The following is a 20,889-nucleotide window of genomic DNA, read 5'->3' as shown; positions in this document are numbered from 1 at the left end:
CTTCCGTACATCCATTCACACATCAGAAAAATACTCAATAATTAAATGCATAAAAAAAAAATCTTTCCAAATGCTTAGCCATTCAGCTCTCTTGACAAATAGTTCCTCATTATATTCACCCAGATACACCATAAATTCTTAACTGTTTTGAAATAGATTTCAATTTAGGAAAAAACACAATAAGCACATTTTATATAGTAAATAAACTTTATTTATCTGTTCTTCTGAGATGACACTGCCAACAGTCACAGATTTGCATACGATACAGTTATGTATTGACTATTTACAATTTACAGTAGTATTTTTTCCTCTGAAAAATATAAGTACAAAAGCTAAGTAAACAATGAGGTACTGCCATTTGGATTTATCATATGTCATAGCTTAAAGAACTAGTCTTTAGCAAATATTCAACAAATCAATCTGGATAAAATAGTCAATTAAATGCTCTAATATATCAGGAAAAAAATCCACTAAGTTCCACCTCAAAATGTATTGCACAAGTCTTTTAAAAAAATCACCCTAGAAATAAATAGGAAAGGCAAGCAGTTCTTTAAAAAGAGGGACAAAAAGAATGAAAGAAAGGAACATTAAATGAGCCCATAAATCAGGTCAAGTTATTCAAGGTATCTTTTAAACAACACAAAACTCTTCCCAACAGAAAAACTGAAGAATCCCCCCCCAAAAAAATTATCACCGTTTCTCCACTGATATAATCTATTTTAAAAGCAGTCTGCAATCTTTCTGTGGCCAATGTCAGATTTTTCTTGGTCTTCTGGCTACATGAGGGGCCCTGAACAACAGCTTCGTTCTCTAAGAACAGCAAACGTGCACAGTTTTCCAGGCCTGCCCAACATCACTCTCCCCACTTCTTCAAGATGAAGGTCGGAGCCATGACTGGAAAAGAAAAAGGGTGAGGATAAAGAAAGAAAGAAAATGACATATGTATACTACTATGTATAAAATAGATACCTAACAAGAACCTACTGTATACCACAGGGAACTCTACTCAATGCTCTGTAGTGACCTAAATGGGAAGGAAATCTGAAAAAGAGGGGATATATGTATCTGTGTAACTGATTCACTTTGCTGTATACCTGAAACTAACACAACATTGTAAAGCAACTATACTCCAATAAAAATTTAAAAAGAAAGAAAGGAAGGAAGGAAGGAGGGAAGGAGGGAAGGAGGAAGGAAGGGAGGGAGAAAGGAGGGTAGGGAGGAAGGAAGAAAGGGAGGGAGAAAGAAAAAACTAACTTTTAAAGCTAACTTTCTGTGAGATTTATTTTTTCAAGTTAAAGTAAAATTATATCAAGATTATATTCTATGGTCTGAGGACTGAAGCAGAAATATTCTAAATATTAAATCCTAAAGGAATCTTCTAAAAATTACTCTTCTTGGAATGACCTGACAGCAGTCCTGGAAAGCAGTATTTTTAAGTGAAATCTGGAACTGCAACCTTTCAGCACATATTGAAGGCTACCAGGTCATGATTAGAGAAAGCCAGGAGTAAACGTGCTCACATGGCAGAATCTCACAAGAATGCAGACTGGATTTAAGAGGACAAAAGGTTCTTCCTTTTTCCCTAATGTAATGATTTTTCTACATATTGCAGTTCTCCCAGGATGCCAGGCATGGTGGCAGAGGACAACAGCATTTTGGTGTGAAAAAGCTATGTATGCCTCGTGAAATTAACAAACTTAATTTTAAAACCGTAATATGCTATGAAACATGATGCTAAACCTTCCTAAAAAGGTTTCTCTAATTGATGCTAAAAGCCAGTGGTCAAATCAAGTATGAGGTTAAAAATGCATAAAAATAAAATACCAAAAAAGATTAAGTAATAGAGACAAACTTTTCAAATATATTTTAGTTCTAGAGAAAGTATCAAAGTCTTCTCAACTTGTAAATGAACAATATAATCCACCACTCATGATCTATCTCCAAGAGTTTACTATTTATAAAACTTGTTCAACACTCATGTTAGTCCTAGAAACGTAGAGAAGATAAGAAAAAGATCTCCTATGACATTTAATTATTATTATTATTTTCAAACGTTAGCTTGCACTGTTGCAGGAAAAGAAGTTCATGCATGATTCAATAATGCTGCACAATGTCAATGTCATGAGAGACCCAAAAAAGGCTGGGAGAACTTTTCTAGTTCAAAAGAGATCTGAAGAACATGACGACAAAATGCAATGTGCAATCTTTCAATGGATCCTGGAATTTTAAAAATTATGAGACATTATTTGGAAAACTGGGAAAATGTGGATATTTACTATATATTAGATAACAGCATTGTGTTAATATTAAATTTCCTGAGAGTGGTAACTGTATTGTGAGTATGTAGGAAAAGGCCCTTGTTCTTAAAGATACTTGGTAAAGTATTTAGTTTATGTTTGCAAGTAACTGTCAAATGCTTGCAAGCACAATGTTTGCAAGCAACTGTCAAATGTCACAGAGGGAAAAATATATATGGAGAGAAAGCAAGAGTGACAGCAAGTGAGAAAATGTGGCAAAATGTTAATAACTGGTAAATGTAAGTGGAGGGTATATGGATGTTCATTGTACTATTTTTACAAATTTTGTTTGAAATTTTTCAAACTAAAAGTTGAGGAGACAATCAACGGAAATGCTACAGAGTATACCTTTCAAGTGATAAATGATACTATTTAAATGCAATAACAAGCATGGTACAGTATTTATAATATTATAAACAAAGGTAAATGTTACGACTTATTGAATTAGATTTGGGATTTACAAGACTAATGACAGTTTTAGATAATCACTAAGGCAACTGACATATTAAAAATAAAAATGAGATTCAAATATAGGCAGAAAGGATATTTAAAGCAAAAAGGTTAAAAAAATGTTATATATTAACATTTTAAAACTTGATACTGTTAGTTGAACACTAGCTTAATAATCAGAGAACCTTTAATTTAATTATAATTAAGTTCTATAGATTGTGATCCAGCTTATTTGTCACTTGTGAAAATTCTTGCAAAGTTTGAGGTAAAGACGTACCCTAAATTTTTAGGGGTGCTAAATCACACTAACAGCATGGATAATATGTGGAGGTGATGGGAGGGGTGTTTAAATGTGAGGACAGCCAACTGTGTCCAAATATTTTAGATGCCTCCCCCTCATTGTAATAATATGTTAATTAGAAACAGCCACATTCAATTAGAGCCGGCTGCCTAAGGGTCTCCTCAGGACAAATGTGCTACTTTGTTATACTGCATGATCCCAGGAAGTAATAAAACTGTCATTTATTTTAAAATCAATTTTACTAGTGCTCATTATTTCAGATTAGCCTTGACTCTAAGAAGGCTTTACAATATTTTACATTCTGGATTCGTGAAATACATCACTTTTATCTAGAAAATGATTTTTCATTTTCCTCTCACAATCTTTATTAACTTCAAAGACCATTCTTGAGAAATAAAAAACAAAAAGGAATGTAAAATACATAAAGATTTTTTTGGATTCTTTAGCAAACTTTCAAAGAGCAATTCTTAAACTTTCAACTACTGTTTAAAGAACTAAAATTTCCTAGAATTACGTAACATTTACTGGTGGTGATTATTAATCTATAAAGCAAAATTAACAGAAAATCCCTATATTAACCCATAGCATAATCATATTTTCATTAAACAAAAGAGCAAAAGAACTCCAGCATAATGGTTAGTATCATGCAATACATTTAATTTTTGCACAAAAGACACAAAGACGTATTATTCTTCACTCACCACATGCTAACTAAGCACAGACTGACGGTTTACTCAGAAGATACCACTGCGAGGTGAAGTATACTACAAAGCCAGGAAGAAAAAAAGCTTATTGGATTAGTTTTAAGACAACATAACACAGAGATTATATGTGTATATGAACTTCAAAGGATTAAACAGAATGTACTTAAATTTTTCTAACATCTCCCCAAATCAAGGGAGGACAGGCTAAGGAATCTGTAATAGCTCCCTCCCATCCTAAGTAAATATAACACTATGTAGTGGAGATTTTACTTGGAACTTTAATTTAAAAGTTTAAACAACACAATTATAGATGTACTTTACACTTTAAGTACATATTTATATGCTAGACATAATTAAGTCATGATTATTTGGTTTATAAAAGGATTTCTTTCATAATTCCATTAAAGCACACATTACAATTTGATTTACATAATTTCAATTTACCAAAATTGGGGGGGAAATGTTGATGAATGTGAACACCACCAAAAATTTGGGGGGAAATGTTGATGAATGTGAATACAGTGTGTCTGTATGTTGAATCATCATTCCTAAAATATGTCAATTTTATCAATGAATAACTCTTGTATATCAACAGTACATCAGGACTGGTTTCAGGAATGATAACCCAAACCAAAGTTTCTATTCAAGGGGACCCAATCTCTGCAAACACAGTTTTACTGTAGCAACCTTCTTAAATAAATTCTATGTCCTATTTAACATGGTCATAAACCAAGATTATTAATTAGCTTCCTGGTTTGCTTTAAAACAGCATCAGCAAAAACAGTTGTTTATAAAATCTGAGTCTATTCTTAGTGTAACCAACCTCAGAAGCATCATTTTATTTATCTTTTATATTTAATGTACAGTTAGTAAGGAGCAGCAAAATCAAAAGACAAATTAGAAAATATCTGCAACACACAACACCATAAGGCAAACATCCTATTGGAAAACTGGCAGAAGCATGTGAAATATATGTATGCTCTCTGTGTCTATGCTTGTTAAGTACTGAAAAACTGAAATAATCTAAGTCTCCATGGATAGGAAATTGATGAACTCAGCTGTAGGACATCCATATAATCAACCAATCAAAAGAATAAGGTAAATCAGTTTGTAATGAGGTGGAATTATATAAAAATAAGTGAAAAAGGCAAGCCATTGCATACTCTCATTTTTATAAAATAAAATACTTAAATGATAAAGAAATAATTATAAATACATAATTATAAAGCTGGGGGTGTTCACCACACCATTAGCAAACATGACCTTGGCAAGGTGGAGACAGTTGGGAGGCTGAAAATCATGAAGATCTATCTCCCTTTCTATGTAATGTTTCTGAACTGTTCGCAATGTTTTTTCGCAATGATCACACATCATGTAATTCTAACAAAATCAAGAGGTAAAACCACTTTTAAGATAACAAATGTATGTTTTACATGTGCATTGTTTTTCACTATGCATCATTTTTATGTGCGTTTGTTTTTTGAATCCACCTTGCATGCGTCTACTGAGCCCACGCAAAGGGAAAGGTAAACCTCAACTAGAATGGAGAACTTTTATACCTAACGATGCTGAAAAGTTCTGATGATTTTATTAATCTGGAAGAGATTTTTAAAATTTCAGCCAAAGGGAGAGAAGTCAGAAACATTAACTTAAGTACAAGACTGGTCTAGGGTAAGGACTGATCAAGAACTTGACACAACACAAAGGATCAGCATGAAAGCAAAGCAATAACAAAGTCAATAGAAGATCAATCTTCAAAAATGACTAGAGTGGATGAGAAATGAAAACAAGCCAAATCTTTCTCATCAGAATAGAACAATTTTCTTTTAATGGAGTCACCAAGAAAATAGCTATCTAGTTTAAACACGTCATTTAGTTTGCTAACACTCTAAAGAGAAAAGTATATTCCTAGAAACACATTTTAAAAAAGATTGCTATATAACAAAAGAACCTCTCAATTCCAAGAAATGATTTAGCACCTGATTAAAATAAACTTTCTTACTGTAATTATCCTAAATAAATAACACTCTCTTTAAAAAAAAAAAAATCTGATGGTGTACTTCCAGGGCAGTCTTATTCAATTAGACAAGCTAAAGACTTTCGTATTGGGACTTCCCTGGTGGTGCAGTGGTTAAGAATCTGCCTGCCAAAGCAGGGAACACGGGTTCAAGCCCTGTTCCAGGAAGATCCCACATGCCCCGGAGCAACTAAGCTCGTGCACCACAACTACTGAGCCTGCGTTCTAGAGCCCGAGTGCCACAACTACTGAGCCCGCATGCCGTAACTACTGAAGCCTGTGCGCCTAGAGCCTGTGCTCCACAACAGAAGAAGCCACCGCAATGAGAAGCCCACGCACCGCAACAAAGAGTAGCCCCCGCTCGCCAAAACCAGAGAAAGCCCGCATGCAGCAACAAAGACCCCACACAGCCAAAAATAAATAAAATTAATTAATTAATTAATTAAAAAAAAAAAAAAAAAAGACTTCCGTATTCACTCTTGCTCCCACCCTGAAACTCAAACATCCAGTCTACTCTGGCCATTTACACTACCTAAACCATCACAAACCAGGCACAATAAGCTAAAAACTGAGAGGACGGAAAAGGCTGCTCTAGGGAACACAAAGGTATGTGCATTTGGTATGTGCACTTTCTGTAACTTCTGCCTGCTGCATATAAGACAATTTTTTCCCGCTTGAAAGAAATCTAAAACTTTAAAATTTACAACTAACTTAATACTTTAGAGGAAAAGAAACCTTAGAGATAGAATAATCCAACATACTTGTTTTACCAATAAGGGCCAGAAATATGAAAAAGGTTTGCTCAAAGTTACACAGGGGCTGAGCTGTTGAGAGCTAGCTCAAATGTGGTGGCACTCAGAGGTGCTGAAACTGGAGACGGGACACGTTTTGAGCTGGTTTCATTCCTATAAAGTGACCTGACTGTTGTAGTGAGGTCTTTCATGATGTATCTTACACACATTATTAGTTTACCTTTCCAAGTCTCACCTTCTAGGAAAGATTCATTCTACTCATCACTACATGGTGGCTCAGGAACCACCACCACCAGCCCCACCATGATCACAAAACCCTAGGGCGGGCACTATACATACTTTGGTTCTCCAACAATCCTAACAAGATAACGTTAGTTTTGTGAAGAAACAGAGGCTCTGAGACTTGTGTGTGCACTTCCTTTAACTTCTACCTGCTGCACAGAAGACAATTTTTTCCCACTTGAAAGAAATCTAAAACTTTAAAATTTACAACTAATTTAATACTTTAGAGGAAAAGGAACCTTAGAGATAGAATAATCCAACATACTTTTGTGAAGAAATAGAGGCTCTGAGACTTGTCAAATGAAGGACTAGGATTCCTTCTCTACACATTGGGACCCTCAAATAAACCAGACTTTTACTCATGCTCTATAATTTACTCTTACTTGACAGATAATGGTTTCTCATCTATGAAATACATTCTTCAAATTAGGTTAAACTCTGAAACCACTTATTAAATAATAACTGTTGTATTCTGTAGTGGGGTTTTTCAAATAAACAGTATAAAAGTCACTAAGGAGAGGGGAGATACGGTAAAGAGGGGACATACTGAAAAATACCTTACCAGCAGTCATGGACAGTTTTCAATCAATGCCACAAAGCAAACGTATAATCATTAGGGTCATAAAGCAAAGTTTTTAGAATGTATTCCTCCTCTCATACCTGCTAAATAACATAAATGCTGACGTGGCTGCACACTCTCAGCAAAAAGTGCAATCCACGCTCTCTCAAGCATCCCAAATACTAACGGACAGGGGAGGGAGCTCTGCAATGTGACGGGGTTTGTTTGGTTTACTTATACCAGCTTTGTAGCCCCCAAACCTAAAATAACAAAATAGTCAATACTGTTGATTTTTAACAGAGGGGAAACTGTAGCTGCAGTTACAACAAATTACAGAAATGGTCCATCTAGAACATATATTTAAAGCTAATGTGACTAAATAGCTTTTAAACAATTATTTAATAAAACCCTAAAAAGCTCTGCTTTCTACACATATAGATATCTTCCTATTGGATACTTCCATAGAAAAAGAGAAGTCACTATTCTTAGCAGTGTTTTGCTCTAATCAGCTACAGTTCATTGGGGTATGAAACAAGTTATAATTTCTTTAGGAGGCTTGTTCAAAGACAGTGATTCTTACCACTTATTTTATGAATGACAGCAATCTTAAGGCAAATGTGACTTACGTTTCAACTTTCTCAATCAACAGTAATCTTAATTTTTCCATCAAATAAGGAAACAATCATGAGTCACTCTATCCTGTACCAAAAATCTCTTTATGCTGACAAAAGGTGACTCAAATTGATAAGTCATCTTTGGATCTCCCTCACTTCATGCTCACTATAACTTAGTTCATCTTTCCTAAGCATCTATTTTTATTATTTGAATTACATTACTTAAGCATATCTTTTATTCGTGTATGAATGAATGGATGCTACCCCTTCCCCCTAAAATTAAAGGTTCCACAGGGTCAACAATCGTATCATCCATGTCTTCAATTTTCCCACATTTGCCATAACAAGTAAGATGTTACAGAAAAAACCCAAACAAACTTTTTGGCCAACCCAACAGAAGAGCAGTAGGTGACTGGCAACTGAACTCATTCATTAAGCAAAAGATAATGATGGATGAGACTTTGCTTAAAATAGCAGGGGAAAAAAAAAAAAGTAGTGGAAAGAGTGGGACTTTCTTTCTGGGCAGGTCAGCCTCTGGGATAAGGAAGGATTATTTCAGGAAGTCAGTCACCACTTCATCCCTATCTAGAATGAATACCATTTTATTCATGGAAGAGGAGTGTTAAGTTTTTCAAAGATTTCTTTTTAATTAAACTTAAGAAAGAAACTTTTCCATCCACCTTAAAAGGTTTTTAGATGGTTCACTATTTACATGTAATCAATTCGATTAGTTTCCTTCAAGACAAACCAATCTAAGCCTGTATGTGTGTGTGGGGTGAGGGGGAATGTTTCCTACCACATTTGCCAAAGCAGTGACTTAGGATGAGTCTATATTATATTCTAAATCCTGACAAAATGTAGCCCAATGGTAAGATGAGAGGTTGGCTATATCCCAACATCAAGATAAAAAAGAGGCTACAGGAGAATGGACAAAGATAATAAAAGCTTTCTATTTACATCCATCATTTTAAAATATTTTCTTAAACTGGACTATAATGACAGAATTGTGTCAACGGGCTCAAACTGCATTGGAGATTTTTATTTTCACAAAGACACAGTTGTTTACTCAGTGAAGAGGAAGACCACTCTGAGTGGACTATAGATTATAGAATTGGATGTTTGCTATAATTTAAAACAACATTCTCTCTACTGATGAAGGGCATACATTATAGTTACATACTTCTTTATCAAAAATATCTATAACCAGAAATAACTACAGAGGTATGACAGTATTTTTCAGACCACTAGATACCAGGGAGAAATGCTTCACCACAAAAAAACAATTAAAGGCTAACCAAAATAACTGCAACTGTCCCAGAAAATATACAATAGGTAAATAATACAGTATACAATGGAGTATTGGGACAAAAGTCAGGGATGCTGGGATGACCTCAGAGGAAGCCGGAAAGAGGTCAGAACATGCAATGGGTCAAAGGAGAGGAACTTCATAGATGGCTGATAAGTGCTGGGGTTATTTAGCCTGGAAGGTAAAAGCCCTCCATCCAGGCCATCTGTGGGTTCTTGGTTGAGTTCCATGGGTTAGAACCAGAACAGGTTGGTGACCACAACAGAAAGGGAGACTTGGGATCAAGATAAGCCAGAATTTTTGTAAGAAACACACAGTCTGTAGAGATAAGATAGGATTCTTAAGGGTAATTACTTATTGACTTAGTCCTTCTTACTGGAGATACTCAGACATGGGCTAACCCATCACTAAAGAGTAGATCTTTGTTTGCTTTAAACAGGAGAGTGAAAAAAACAGCAGTACTGGGATCATGAAATAGGTAAAGAAATTGGGGGGAAGATGTGGAAGAGCTACAGGCTATTAGCAAGACAAGAAAAGGAAGCAGAAAGAGACAGTTAAGGGCCAGACAGGAAAACAGCACAAATTTCATACTGTACTTAGAATGGATCTTCTTACTGTATTATTGGTTCAGCACAAAAAGAAGTTAGGCAAAGTGAATTTTGCATAATTTATGAAGTGTGTGTTTGTTTCATTTCAGTCACAGCTGACTTCACACAAAGGTTTCTAAGAATTCAGTTATCTACATTTCCCTTGCAGGGTATATGTCAAAAGCTCAAAAGATGCTTAAACTCTTACACTCAGAATTATTGTTATTTAGAAATCAATTGAAGTAGAATAAGGAATTGTAATCTACAAAATACCTAACATCATGATATAATTCGGTTTAAAAAATTATTACTGGATATACCAGAACAAACGCCTTTTCGATCCTTTCCATAAAGAGCTCAAGTTCCAGAAATCTCATATAGCACATACTGGTGTCAACCTCATATATACTATTAAATAAGACTGTTCTTTCCTTGAGGGCATCCATTCAGATCTGCTCTCAGTTTAATTTTCTTAATGTAGTTTCACTCTCATTTTTCAGGCTATAGTACAATAAAGATGAAAACTTTTAAATTTCTCTTACCAACTCAAAGTCTTTGTATATGAGACAGAATGTAAACAGATGAGATAAAGTTATCTTCTATCTGTAGCCTATTCTTAAAGCTTACCATGAGCCGAGCATCTTCTCTTTCCAAAATTTTCTGAGTCTGATCATCAGGGAACTTCAGTACAGTGGTTATAACCTTTGCCATGGTCTACAAGAAAGACAAGAGACGATCACTAGACAGTGGAGCAGATGGGTCTCACCGAATTCTGACATGTTCTGCTGGTGGAATTCTTTAGTGCTCTCAATGGAAGCCACGACCAAAGAAGTATGATGTGAAGGTATTGGTCAAGGAAATAACAGCCAACGCTAGAATTTCAATTTGAAAGGATCCCTCACAAGGTCTGGGTTGATATTATTTTAAGAAGATGTATTTACAATAGCATGAAGCTATACACAGTTCTAATGCTCTTGGCCCTTTGTCTTATTAAAATGAAACTTTATTACTCATTCATTTTATAAGGCTTTTTATTTGTAGAAATCTACCTAGTAAGTGATGTATTGCCAAAACATATGCTCTAAACAATCAGATTTAGAGACTCCCAAGTTCAGCTTGAACTAAATCACATCATATATCTCATAAACACGGGCTACTGCATGAACATGAACATGCTTAATAGGTATTTTTTAATACATGCAGCACATCAGCCTAATAGAAATACAAATTACATTTTAAATAAACACAAGATGTTTTGTTTGGTAGAAAACAGGATGAATCAAAACATTACACATGGTGGCTTGCAAACAAGATCATAAACTGTGCAGATCTCAATAAATATACCGTAATTCAGACTGTCACCCATAAGCTCGTGGAAAATTCTCCTCAAAGGTTGAAATTCCCTATTTTGTATCAAGATGAGATGGTTTGAGGGAGACAGAGAGGAAAGAAGATACCACTTATGAAATAAGTAGGATAACAAGTTCAGTGCTTACATACAAATTCAGGTACTAGTGCTCTCCTGAGGATTAGTAGTAGTACTACTTACTGTAGTGCTACAGAGGATGGGAGGCTCACCAGAAAGCTGACTCTAACATTCTTTGTTCATAGTTACAAGACTGTGTGTGTGTATGGCAGGGCGGGGAAGAGTGTGTGACTGCAGAAGGTCACTGAGCAAAAGATGACGTAATAGAGTTAACCAAAATTTTAGGAACATACATCATTAGAAAAAAAGTACAATTACTTCCAGGAAGGAAAAGAACTAACATTTTAAAAAATTCCTATTATGTGCTAAGCCTAGGCAAGGCACTTTACATATTTCTAATACTTATTTCAACTAACAGATCAACTAATACTATTCCTCAACCACAAACCCCACAAAGAGCAAGATTTTAGTTTCAGCCCTCCTTCCTTCCTTTTATCTTTGCCTCTGCCAGCTTGATGATTAAAAAAATACCTTTAAAACAACTTAGTTCTTGGAGAATTCCAAAGGCATTTTACAAAAACCCTCATCCTTTAAATTGTATTGCCTAGATAGAACAGAATCTTCTGTGCTAAACTGAAGTCTAGAAACCAAGCGTATATGTGGCATGAAATGGGAAGAGAAATATGAAGTAGTAACTATTTCAATATTCTTTTTATTAGCACTCTGGAAATTTTAAATGGTTTCTGGTATACTATCTATGAAGACTGTTTTTAGGAAGTACTAAAAATCTAAAATTCAGGGATTCACAATTATAGGGAACATTTCTTTCATTTCAATAGCTTATCAAGTTCAGAAACCCAAAAGCCCATTTATATTCACTATGAAACTGCATAGTGCACATCTATGCACAAACATGTCTGTCAAAACAAAAACAAAGAAAAACAAAAATAAAACCAACTGTGGCTAGTTGCCTCTTCACATTTCTAGACAGCGTTAAATGGGAAACCCACCTCTAAATTCATCACTGATGCCGCATTTGCAGTTGATTACCTAGTAAAGACTTAAAAGCTCTTCCCTGGCTTGTCAGAAAACACTTTAATGGAAAGCCCAGGCTCTTTGCTGAATCTTGGGAAAGAAATCAGACTGTCTACTCTACATACAATATCCTTAGGTCCTGGGAAGTAAGGAAAAGTTCAAATGAGCCACCTGGTTTAGAAGTGGTCTCTCCTGCCATGTTTTCTTTAGGGAGAGGAGTCAATAAAGGGTAGAATGAGAAACACTTTCTATTGAAAAGGAGAACAGGCTGAATTTAAGCATCAAAAATAGCATGGAGGCTCAAAACCCAAGAAAAAGAAAGTGCAAGGACAGAAGAAAGAAGGGGAGTTTACTTAACTTCGTACTATAAGAATGTGTATCACATATGTGGTCTTAAGAAAATCATCTGCCTCATCAAATAGGGAACACTGTGTGCAAAAGCAGATGAAGAAAGACAGGTGGGATGACATACAGATCCTACTGGACAAGAAACAACGGCAGATGGTGATCAAATCACAAAGGCCACAATATACTCCGGCTCGTTCTAAAACCACAACCTGGTCTCCATTTCAAACTCTTTGTGAATGTATGGAAATTAGGCAAATCAACAAAAGAAATGTCTAAAAATAGCTCTGATTGTGTCAACCCCTGCTCAAAAATTTTCAGGGCTACCCCCCAACAACCTACAGGTAAAACTCTGAGAACACTCCAGGCCCTCCACACCCTGCAGCCCTAAGCAGAGTCACTTCCACCTCATAGAGCTGGTATTTTAGTTGGAGCGGACTACTTGTCATTCCAAAGCCCACACTCAATTTCCTGTCCTGGACTTTCTGTCTGGGCTTTCCTCCTGTCTGAGCTCATCTATCAAAATCTATGCCCCCTTGTAAAGGCCTGTATATACATCTCCTTCTCCATGATGTCCTTGACCTTCCCACAAGTAAACATGAGGACACTGTGCTACAGTCCGCATCATACTGTGCTTAGTAAACAGCTCCACTTCCTCACTATATGGTAAACACCTTAAAGTTAGGGATGGTGTCAATTTTCATCTCCTTATCCATCATGGTGATAAACAAAGGACCACATATAGTAAGTGCTCAATAAATATGCAGTAAATTAAACTGAATATCTACTGTCAATTTTCAATATTGACTTATAAAATGTGATGGCAGAATAAAAGACTACTCAGTCTTAGTAACCAGAAAAGCACACTGAATGCTGAAGATAAAGATCAGAGAGAGCCGCCTCAACACAGATTCCCAGCCATGTGTTAGCTGGGGCCGCCCGTGCCTCAAGAGCGTCCCTTCTAGCTGTCTCCCAAGTCACAGCCTAGGAGGAAATGCAGAGCCCTGAGACCTGGCTGAACTGGTACCACCCCAGAACGTATCTCATGCTGGGCTGGGCCTTTCTCCAGGACTCAAACTCTGTAGGGATCTCACCCCACACAGGCTCACAACATCCAGAAGACACAGGCTGAGGCAGTCACACTCTCTTCATTTTGCAGATCGAGAAAAGACTAAATAATTTATTTAGCAACAACTCTGGGATGATAGCCTTAGACTCAACGAATAAACCAGAGTAGCTGAAGTTCCTGAGAGGCTATTTTTCGTAAAGAAATGCCTTTCTCCCTTCCCTGCAATAACAAGGTAACTTTAAACTATCTACCCCACCTCAAATACAGGCTGCTATCCAATCAGGGCATAGTAAGAGAAAGTTACATTTCAGTGGCTTTGTTTTTTAAAGACAAGGAGAAAATGAGTTTTAGCTATCCTCTGAATTAAAAAAAAAAAAAAAAAGTCCTTAAGAAAAAAAGGTACTGAATTACTGTGAATTAATATATCCCGCCGGGCTTCCCTGGTGGCGCAGTGGTTGAGAATCTGCCTGCCAATGCAGGGGACACGGGTTCGAGCCCTGGTCTGGGAGGATCCCACATGCCGCGGAGCAACTAGGCCCGTGAGCCACAACTACTGAGCCTGCGCGACTGGAGCCTGTGCTCCGCAACAAGAGAGGCCGCGATAGTGAGAGGCCCGCACACCGCAATGAAGAGTGGCCCCCACTTGCCGTAACTAGAGAAAGCCCTCGCACAGAAACGAAGACCCAACACAGCCAAAAATAAATAAATAAAAAAATAAAAATTTAAAATAATACAGACATACACTTTAAAAATATATATATATATCCCACCTATGATTCATGTTCAGGATCACACTAGATATTACTTTAATTTGAACTATCTGATACAGTGAAATTAGACTTCTATAGTGTCAAGGATTCAAACGACTTCTAGCCCTATAGCTCCTGGTGTTTAGCTGAATCTACGATTCATAACATTTTTTTTTTTTTTAAATAAATTTTATTTATTTATTTGGCTGTGTTGGGTCTTCGTTGCTGCGTGCGGGCTTTTCTCTAGTTGCGGCAAGTAGGGGCTACTCTTCGTTGCGGTGCGCGGGCTTCTCACTATGGTGGCTTCTCTTGTTGCGGAGCATGGGCTTTAGGCGCGTGGGCTTCGGTAGTTGGGGCACGTGGGCTCAGCAGTTGGGGCACGTGGGCTCAGCAGTTGTGGCTCGTGGGCTCTAGAACGCAGGCTCAGTAGTTGTGGCGCACGGGGTTAGTTGCTCCGCAGCATGTGGGATCTTCCCAGACCAGGGCTCGAACCCGTGTCCCTTGCATTGGCAGGCGGATTCTTAACCACTGCACCACCAGGGAAGTCCCCATAACATTCTTAAGAGATTTTCTTATGTCCTAATTTTTAGGTCTTAAATATATTTACCAAATCAATCCCTGAACTGGCTTAGCACTCAGTAACCCCCACAGACCCATAAATTAAAACACTGATAATTTCTTAGAAAACTCATTATCCCATTCTCAGCCAACATATAAGGACAATGTAAAAGTTCATGAAGGTAAAAAGTTGAAACAATATCAGAAACAGAAATTGCTTCAAATGAAAAACTTTGAGAAAAGGCTCATGAATTTCCCTAAATGCAATCAATTCAATTAAAGATATATTTACAAAATGTCTGGTATAAGGCTCTTTTAAAAACACTGCTGGGGATACAAATAACAGTAAGACAAGACTCTATACTCAAGGACCTTATAATAAATTTAACATTCTAGAAAACAAATTAACCAAGCATTATTACTTACACAGTGCGGTTTTTTTTTGTTTTTTTTTTAGTGTGGTTATTTTTAAACAGTCAATATTCCATATGTGCAAGAGTAACTTTCTTACAGTGACTAAAGTAAAATATTTCTAAATATCCCTACATAGTCATTCTTAATTAGGACCACTTCCAATACTAGCCACGCTATCCTCAAGTTTCCATGAAATAGCCTCCATCTATTCTCCTACCTTTAAGATTTGAAGTCAAAAAAATAGGCACATGCTTCACAAAGTATTAAGTTAATGAAATTTTGATTTTTATTTTTTAGCATCATCCACCAGTATTTTCTAAATTAATATTTTATAAATGTAACAAATGTAAGCAAGATCTGCCAATTCACTTTTGCACACAAAGAGCAATAACACAATTACCTATTGCCTACTATCAGCATGTATGGTCTGCTAATAGTAAACATACAACATCAATATGTGTATTAAAAATGGGACATATTTCCTTTTAAATTAAACCACATGCCAAATCACCAGACATGATTTATACCTTAGTCTCACGACCCATCATATACTCAAAAAGCACTTTTCGCAAATACTCAAACTCGGTAGGTTCTCCAAAGAGCGAGACATCAGTATGGTACAAATTGCCACCTGTCAATAAAAAAACAGATCAAGCTGTAAAGACAAAACCAGATAAGCTACTTATTACTTAGAAAAAGACAAACTAAAAGACAATCAAAGGAACAAAGAGAGAGGCTTCAATATTGTATTAATTGTATTATATTGTATGTACTGTACTGCATTACATTACATACACACTAAGCATTCCAATTGGTATTTTTCCCTTGGAAGAGAAAACAAGAATTATTATAGCAATTTTATTTCTCACATTCCCCCCATCCTCAAACTTCTTCTTCTTCATCTTTCTGGCATGGCAATTTAAAAAGACTAGACATAGGGAATACAAAGATTCCTCAGAACTGTTATTTCTTTCCTAAATATTATGTGGTTGGCTTCAGATATCCTACAATGACTAAAATGAACAATCATTTTTATTTTGTTTAAGAGTTTAGTAACTCAGAATAGTATTCTAGATTTTCTAGTATTCCAAACCTGAAAGCACTGAAGTTTAAATCAAGTTTTCTAAACAGTTCTGAAACACAAGGTAGATAAAATAACTTGAAAATGCATGAAATAATAATGCCAATATAGTGGTTTTCAAATACTTTGATTCAACATCTTAAAAAGACTGTCATAAAATTTACAGTTCATCTATTAATCAAGCTCCATTTCAATCTAAAAATAAAGAAAAAATACAGTTCAGGTATATGAAGTCACACTGTGACAAACTTTAATTTGAATGAATTCATAATTATGCATTATGTGAAGTCTATACTTGCATCCACTTCCAGAAGTATGGCACACTAGGTAATCTGAAAAGCCTTCTGCACCAAGAAACATCTAAAAGCATAGCAAAGAGATTAATGTGCAAATTCAAACAGACTGCTTGGATTGTTGACAGGATTAGATGAGTTGATAGACAAAATGTGTTTAATAACAGTGCCTGACACTTAGTATTATATATGTGTCAGTTATTTAAAAAACTGTACATATGTGTTCATTTTACAATTTAAAACTGAGAAAAAAGGAAAATTAAGTATGAAATTCTTAAGTTGAAACTAAAAAATAAAAAAAGAATCAATACTATTCCCTATGCACTGCTGGGCACTGATTTAGCAGTTCTATGCTAAGAATCACATATGTTGACTTAGCTACGGCAAACAGTCTTTGTAGCAGGAATTTTCTCTGCAATGAGCCATAGGAAACTTCCAAGTTGGTTTTCTCTTCTTTTTTTTTTTTTAATTAATTAATTAATTAATTTATGGCTGTGTTGGGTCTTTGTTTCTGTGCGAGGGCTTTCTCTAGTTGTGGCAAGCGGAGGCCACTCTTCATCGCGGTGCGCGGGCCTCTCACTATCGCGGCCTCTCTTGTTGTGGAGCACAGGCTCCAGACGCGCAGGCTCAGTAATTGTGGCTCACGGGCCCAGCTGCTCTGCGGCATGTGGGATCTTCCCAGACCAGGGCTCGAACCCGTGTCCCCTGCATTGGCAGGCAGATTCTCAACCACTGCGCCACCAGGGAAGCCCCCTTCTCTTCTTTTTGAAGTGTGTTTTGGAAAGAATCTAAAGAAAGTCCTTGTTTAATTAAAAACTGTATAATATCTTATGTTATTTCACAACAATAAGAGCTTTCAAAAACACAAAAGAATGTGAAATGGCTTAGGTTCATGCCCCAGTGCCTTCCATGAAAAAGCAGAAAAGTTTACAAAACATTTAGCAAAATAAAACTATTCTTAATGCAGTGAGGCAGTGAAACTGAGAATGGGAAATTGTTAGATTATTCAGAGATTATTCGAAGTTATGACTATTTCAAGGGAACAACTACATAAAGACTTAAGCTCATCTTTAGAATCCTTTGTAAGTGGCATACATAACTTAAGTCAACAGAGTAATACTTCCAAATCATCCTTCCCCACCTTGAAATAAATATCTTTATGAATTATTTTCTCCTTAAATCCTGGTTAAAAAATAGCAATTACAGCATTATTGTAATAGTAAAAAACAGAAGCATCTAAAATATGTAACTCTGAGTTTGTATGGGTACATGTAGTGGATTACATAAATGTCTGGATACACACAGAAGAGTCTGGAAAAATATATGTAAATTGTAAACTAGGTTCAGCTGGAGAGTGGACAATGAAGTGGGAACTTGCAGTTTCACTTAAACATGGCAGCATTTTTTTTTAACAACAAATACGCATTAATTTTGTTTTAGATTACTACCATTCTTTCCATAAAACTAGTTGTTACTGGTGAATTACAAAGGTAAAATATATTCCTTGTAAAGAATGAGATTAGCAAAGACAAAAATGAAAATCATCCAGAAGTCCACCAATACAAGGTAACCATAGATAACATGATGAGAGATCACTCCTACCTTTGTAAGGTGTCCCCACAGTTGTTGCATATACATTCTTTTCATATTCCTTCAAACGATCTTCTAAATTGTGAATCTAAAAATAACAAATATTCCAATCATAAGATTCATATGGAAATCATATGTAAAAAAAAGACTGCTGTAGCCACTAGATTTTCTTAATGCTGAATACAGGATCCAGGCAAAAAAAAAAAAATTAAAACATATGGTTTCTTAGATATGACACCAAAAGCAGAGACAACGAAAGAAAAAACATATAAAATGTTTGTGCCTTAAAGGACATTGTCAAGAAAGTGAAAAGACAACCCACAGAATGGGAGAAAATATTTGCAAATCATATATCTAATGAGGGACTTATATCCAGAATATATAAAGTACATTTATAATTCAACAACAAAAAACAAATGACCCAACTTAAAAATGAGCAAAGGACATTGCTCCGAAGAAGATATACAAATAATAAGATGCTCAACGTCATTAGTCACTAGGGAAGTACAAATTACAACCATAATGAGATATCACTTCATACCAACTAGGATAGTTATAATCAAAACACTTGCTGGGGAAGATGTGGAAGAGTTGAAATTCTTATACATTGTGGTCAGAATGTAAAATGGTGTCCACAATGTAAAACCGTTCGATGGGTCTTCAAAGAGCTAAACATATAATTACCATATGATCTAGCAATCCCACTCCTGAGTACATAACCCAAAGAAGGAAACAGGTATTCAAACAAAAACTTGTAAACAATGTTCCTAGCAGCACTATTCACGATAGGCAGAAGGTAGAAACAACCCAAACATACATCAACTGATGAATGAGTTAACAAAATGTGGTATATCTATACAATGAAATATTAATCTGCCATAAAAAGGAGTGAAGTACTGATATATGCTGCAACATGGATGAACCTTAAAAACATCATGCTAAGTGAAAGAAGTCAGATTAAAAAGCTCATGTATTATTTCTATTTATATAAAATACTCAGAATAGGTAAATCCACAGACACAAAAAGCAGATTTGTGGTTGTGAGAGGCTGGGGGGAGGAGGTAATAGGGAGTGACGGCTTAATGGGTATAGGGTTTCCTTTTGGGGGTGATGGAATGTTCTGGAACTAGATAATAGGAATGCAAATGTTCTTGTTTAAATATACATGATCACAAATTTATAAAGATATGCTCTAGCACCTTCAGGTTTGGGAATAAAATTTCCTGTGTAAGACAAGATTGCAAAGTCAATTAATAAATGAGTATTAAATCCATTCTTTTTTAAAAACTAGCTAAATGAGTTCCAAGAACATACGAACAGAAATCAAGGAAGTCATCTCAAAATAAAAGGCACCAATTAGACCTGTACCTGTTCTCTGAACTCTTGCTCTTTCAACTTTGAATCACTGATTAGAGTAGTCTTCTGTGCTAGTTGTGTCTGAAAGAACAAGAAGTCAGATCTGAGATGCATATGGGTTTCATCATTGCCTGGACACATTTCTATACTGCTTGGTAAATTTTTCCTGAGAACAAGTCTCTTTATGTTTTAACCTAAAGTACAGAATGCTCCTGAAAATGGACTACCTTCACTCAAATTCAATGAAAAACTAGTCTTACCTGTAGCTCCATAATTGTTACCTAAAAATGGAAAAGAAAAAATAAATTAGTGCATATAATAAAATCTACAAGAAATAATAAAATGGAGCAATATGAAATTACAATGAAACAAAAATTTAGTGTTACAGTCTTAAGAGAGTGGTTAGATTTGAGATGAGACAACTTTAAATATTTGCTTTTAAACCTGGTCTATGTTGCTATACAAACTATTAAAATGTAAATATACATAAAGATAGGTAAACACAAAGAAAAATGACTGGAAGGTCACCCACCAAACTCCTAACAATGATTACCACTTGGGAAAAGGAGGTACCCACCAGGAAGGGTTTATCTATATACTTCTGTATTATCTGACTTTTTTTTTTTTTTTAACAAGAATATATTCATCTATTATTTGTGCAATTTCAAAAAATTAAACATATTAACATCTATTTATAGCATATGGGCCCTTTAGGGAAAATTCTAAAGGATCATTTCTGGGAATCCACTCTACACAATAATCACAAATTATTTTTCATTGAACTCAACACTTACATGTAGTTCAAGATATCCCAGAAGCACCAAAAGATGCTCAAAAAGGAAAAGAATAAAAATTCATAAAGAATAAAATAGAAAAATATTTTTTAGAGTAGAAATAAAAGTTAAGGATAGTTTCTCCTTTTTTATGCTACAAGGTAAAGGACTCAAAAGACCTCCTGAATATTAATTTCATAATGTTTCAATACTCTATGGCATCTTGACACAGGCCTCAGTGCCACTTTATGCAACATTAATACTTAATTTGATACTAAGGAAAAGAACATGTTACAGAGTAGAATACACTTATTTGGCTCATAGGAAGCAA

General features: G+C 35.5%; 1 protein-coding gene across 4 annotated transcripts in view; it reads right to left on the bottom strand.

Annotated features, from left to right (window-relative positions):
- Positions 1-250: 250 nt before the first annotated feature.
- GOLGA4 (golgin A4) overlaps positions 251-20,889 on the bottom strand; it is a 111,264-nt gene continuing 90,625 nt past the window's right edge. For 3 of the 4 annotated variants that reach the window (XM_061196489.1, XM_061196491.1, XM_061196492.1), the window contains 7 exons: positions 20,046-20,066; positions 19,798-19,866; positions 18,442-18,517; positions 15,993-16,096; positions 10,497-10,583; positions 3,750-3,812; positions 251-894 (listed from right to left, as the gene is read on the bottom strand). In XM_061196489.1, coding sequence (XP_061052472.1) covers positions 3,783-3,812; positions 10,497-10,583; positions 15,993-16,096; positions 18,442-18,517; positions 19,798-19,866; positions 20,046-20,066 — 387 coding nt within the window. In that variant the 3' untranslated portion in view covers positions 251-894; positions 3,750-3,782. The remainder of the gene's footprint in view (positions 895-3,749; positions 3,813-10,496; positions 10,584-15,992; positions 16,097-18,441; positions 18,518-19,797; positions 19,867-20,045; positions 20,067-20,889) is intronic. The other variant, XM_061196490.1, reaches the window with a different exon arrangement.

Source organism: Eubalaena glacialis, chromosome 7 (assembly GCF_028564815.1).
Source record: "Eubalaena glacialis isolate mEubGla1 chromosome 7, mEubGla1.1.hap2.+ XY, whole genome shotgun sequence".
Lineage (NCBI taxonomy): Eukaryota > Metazoa > Chordata > Mammalia > Artiodactyla > Balaenidae > Eubalaena > Eubalaena glacialis.
Note: the sequence above shows the minus strand (reverse complement) of the source record. Positions and strands in the feature narration are given on the sequence as shown.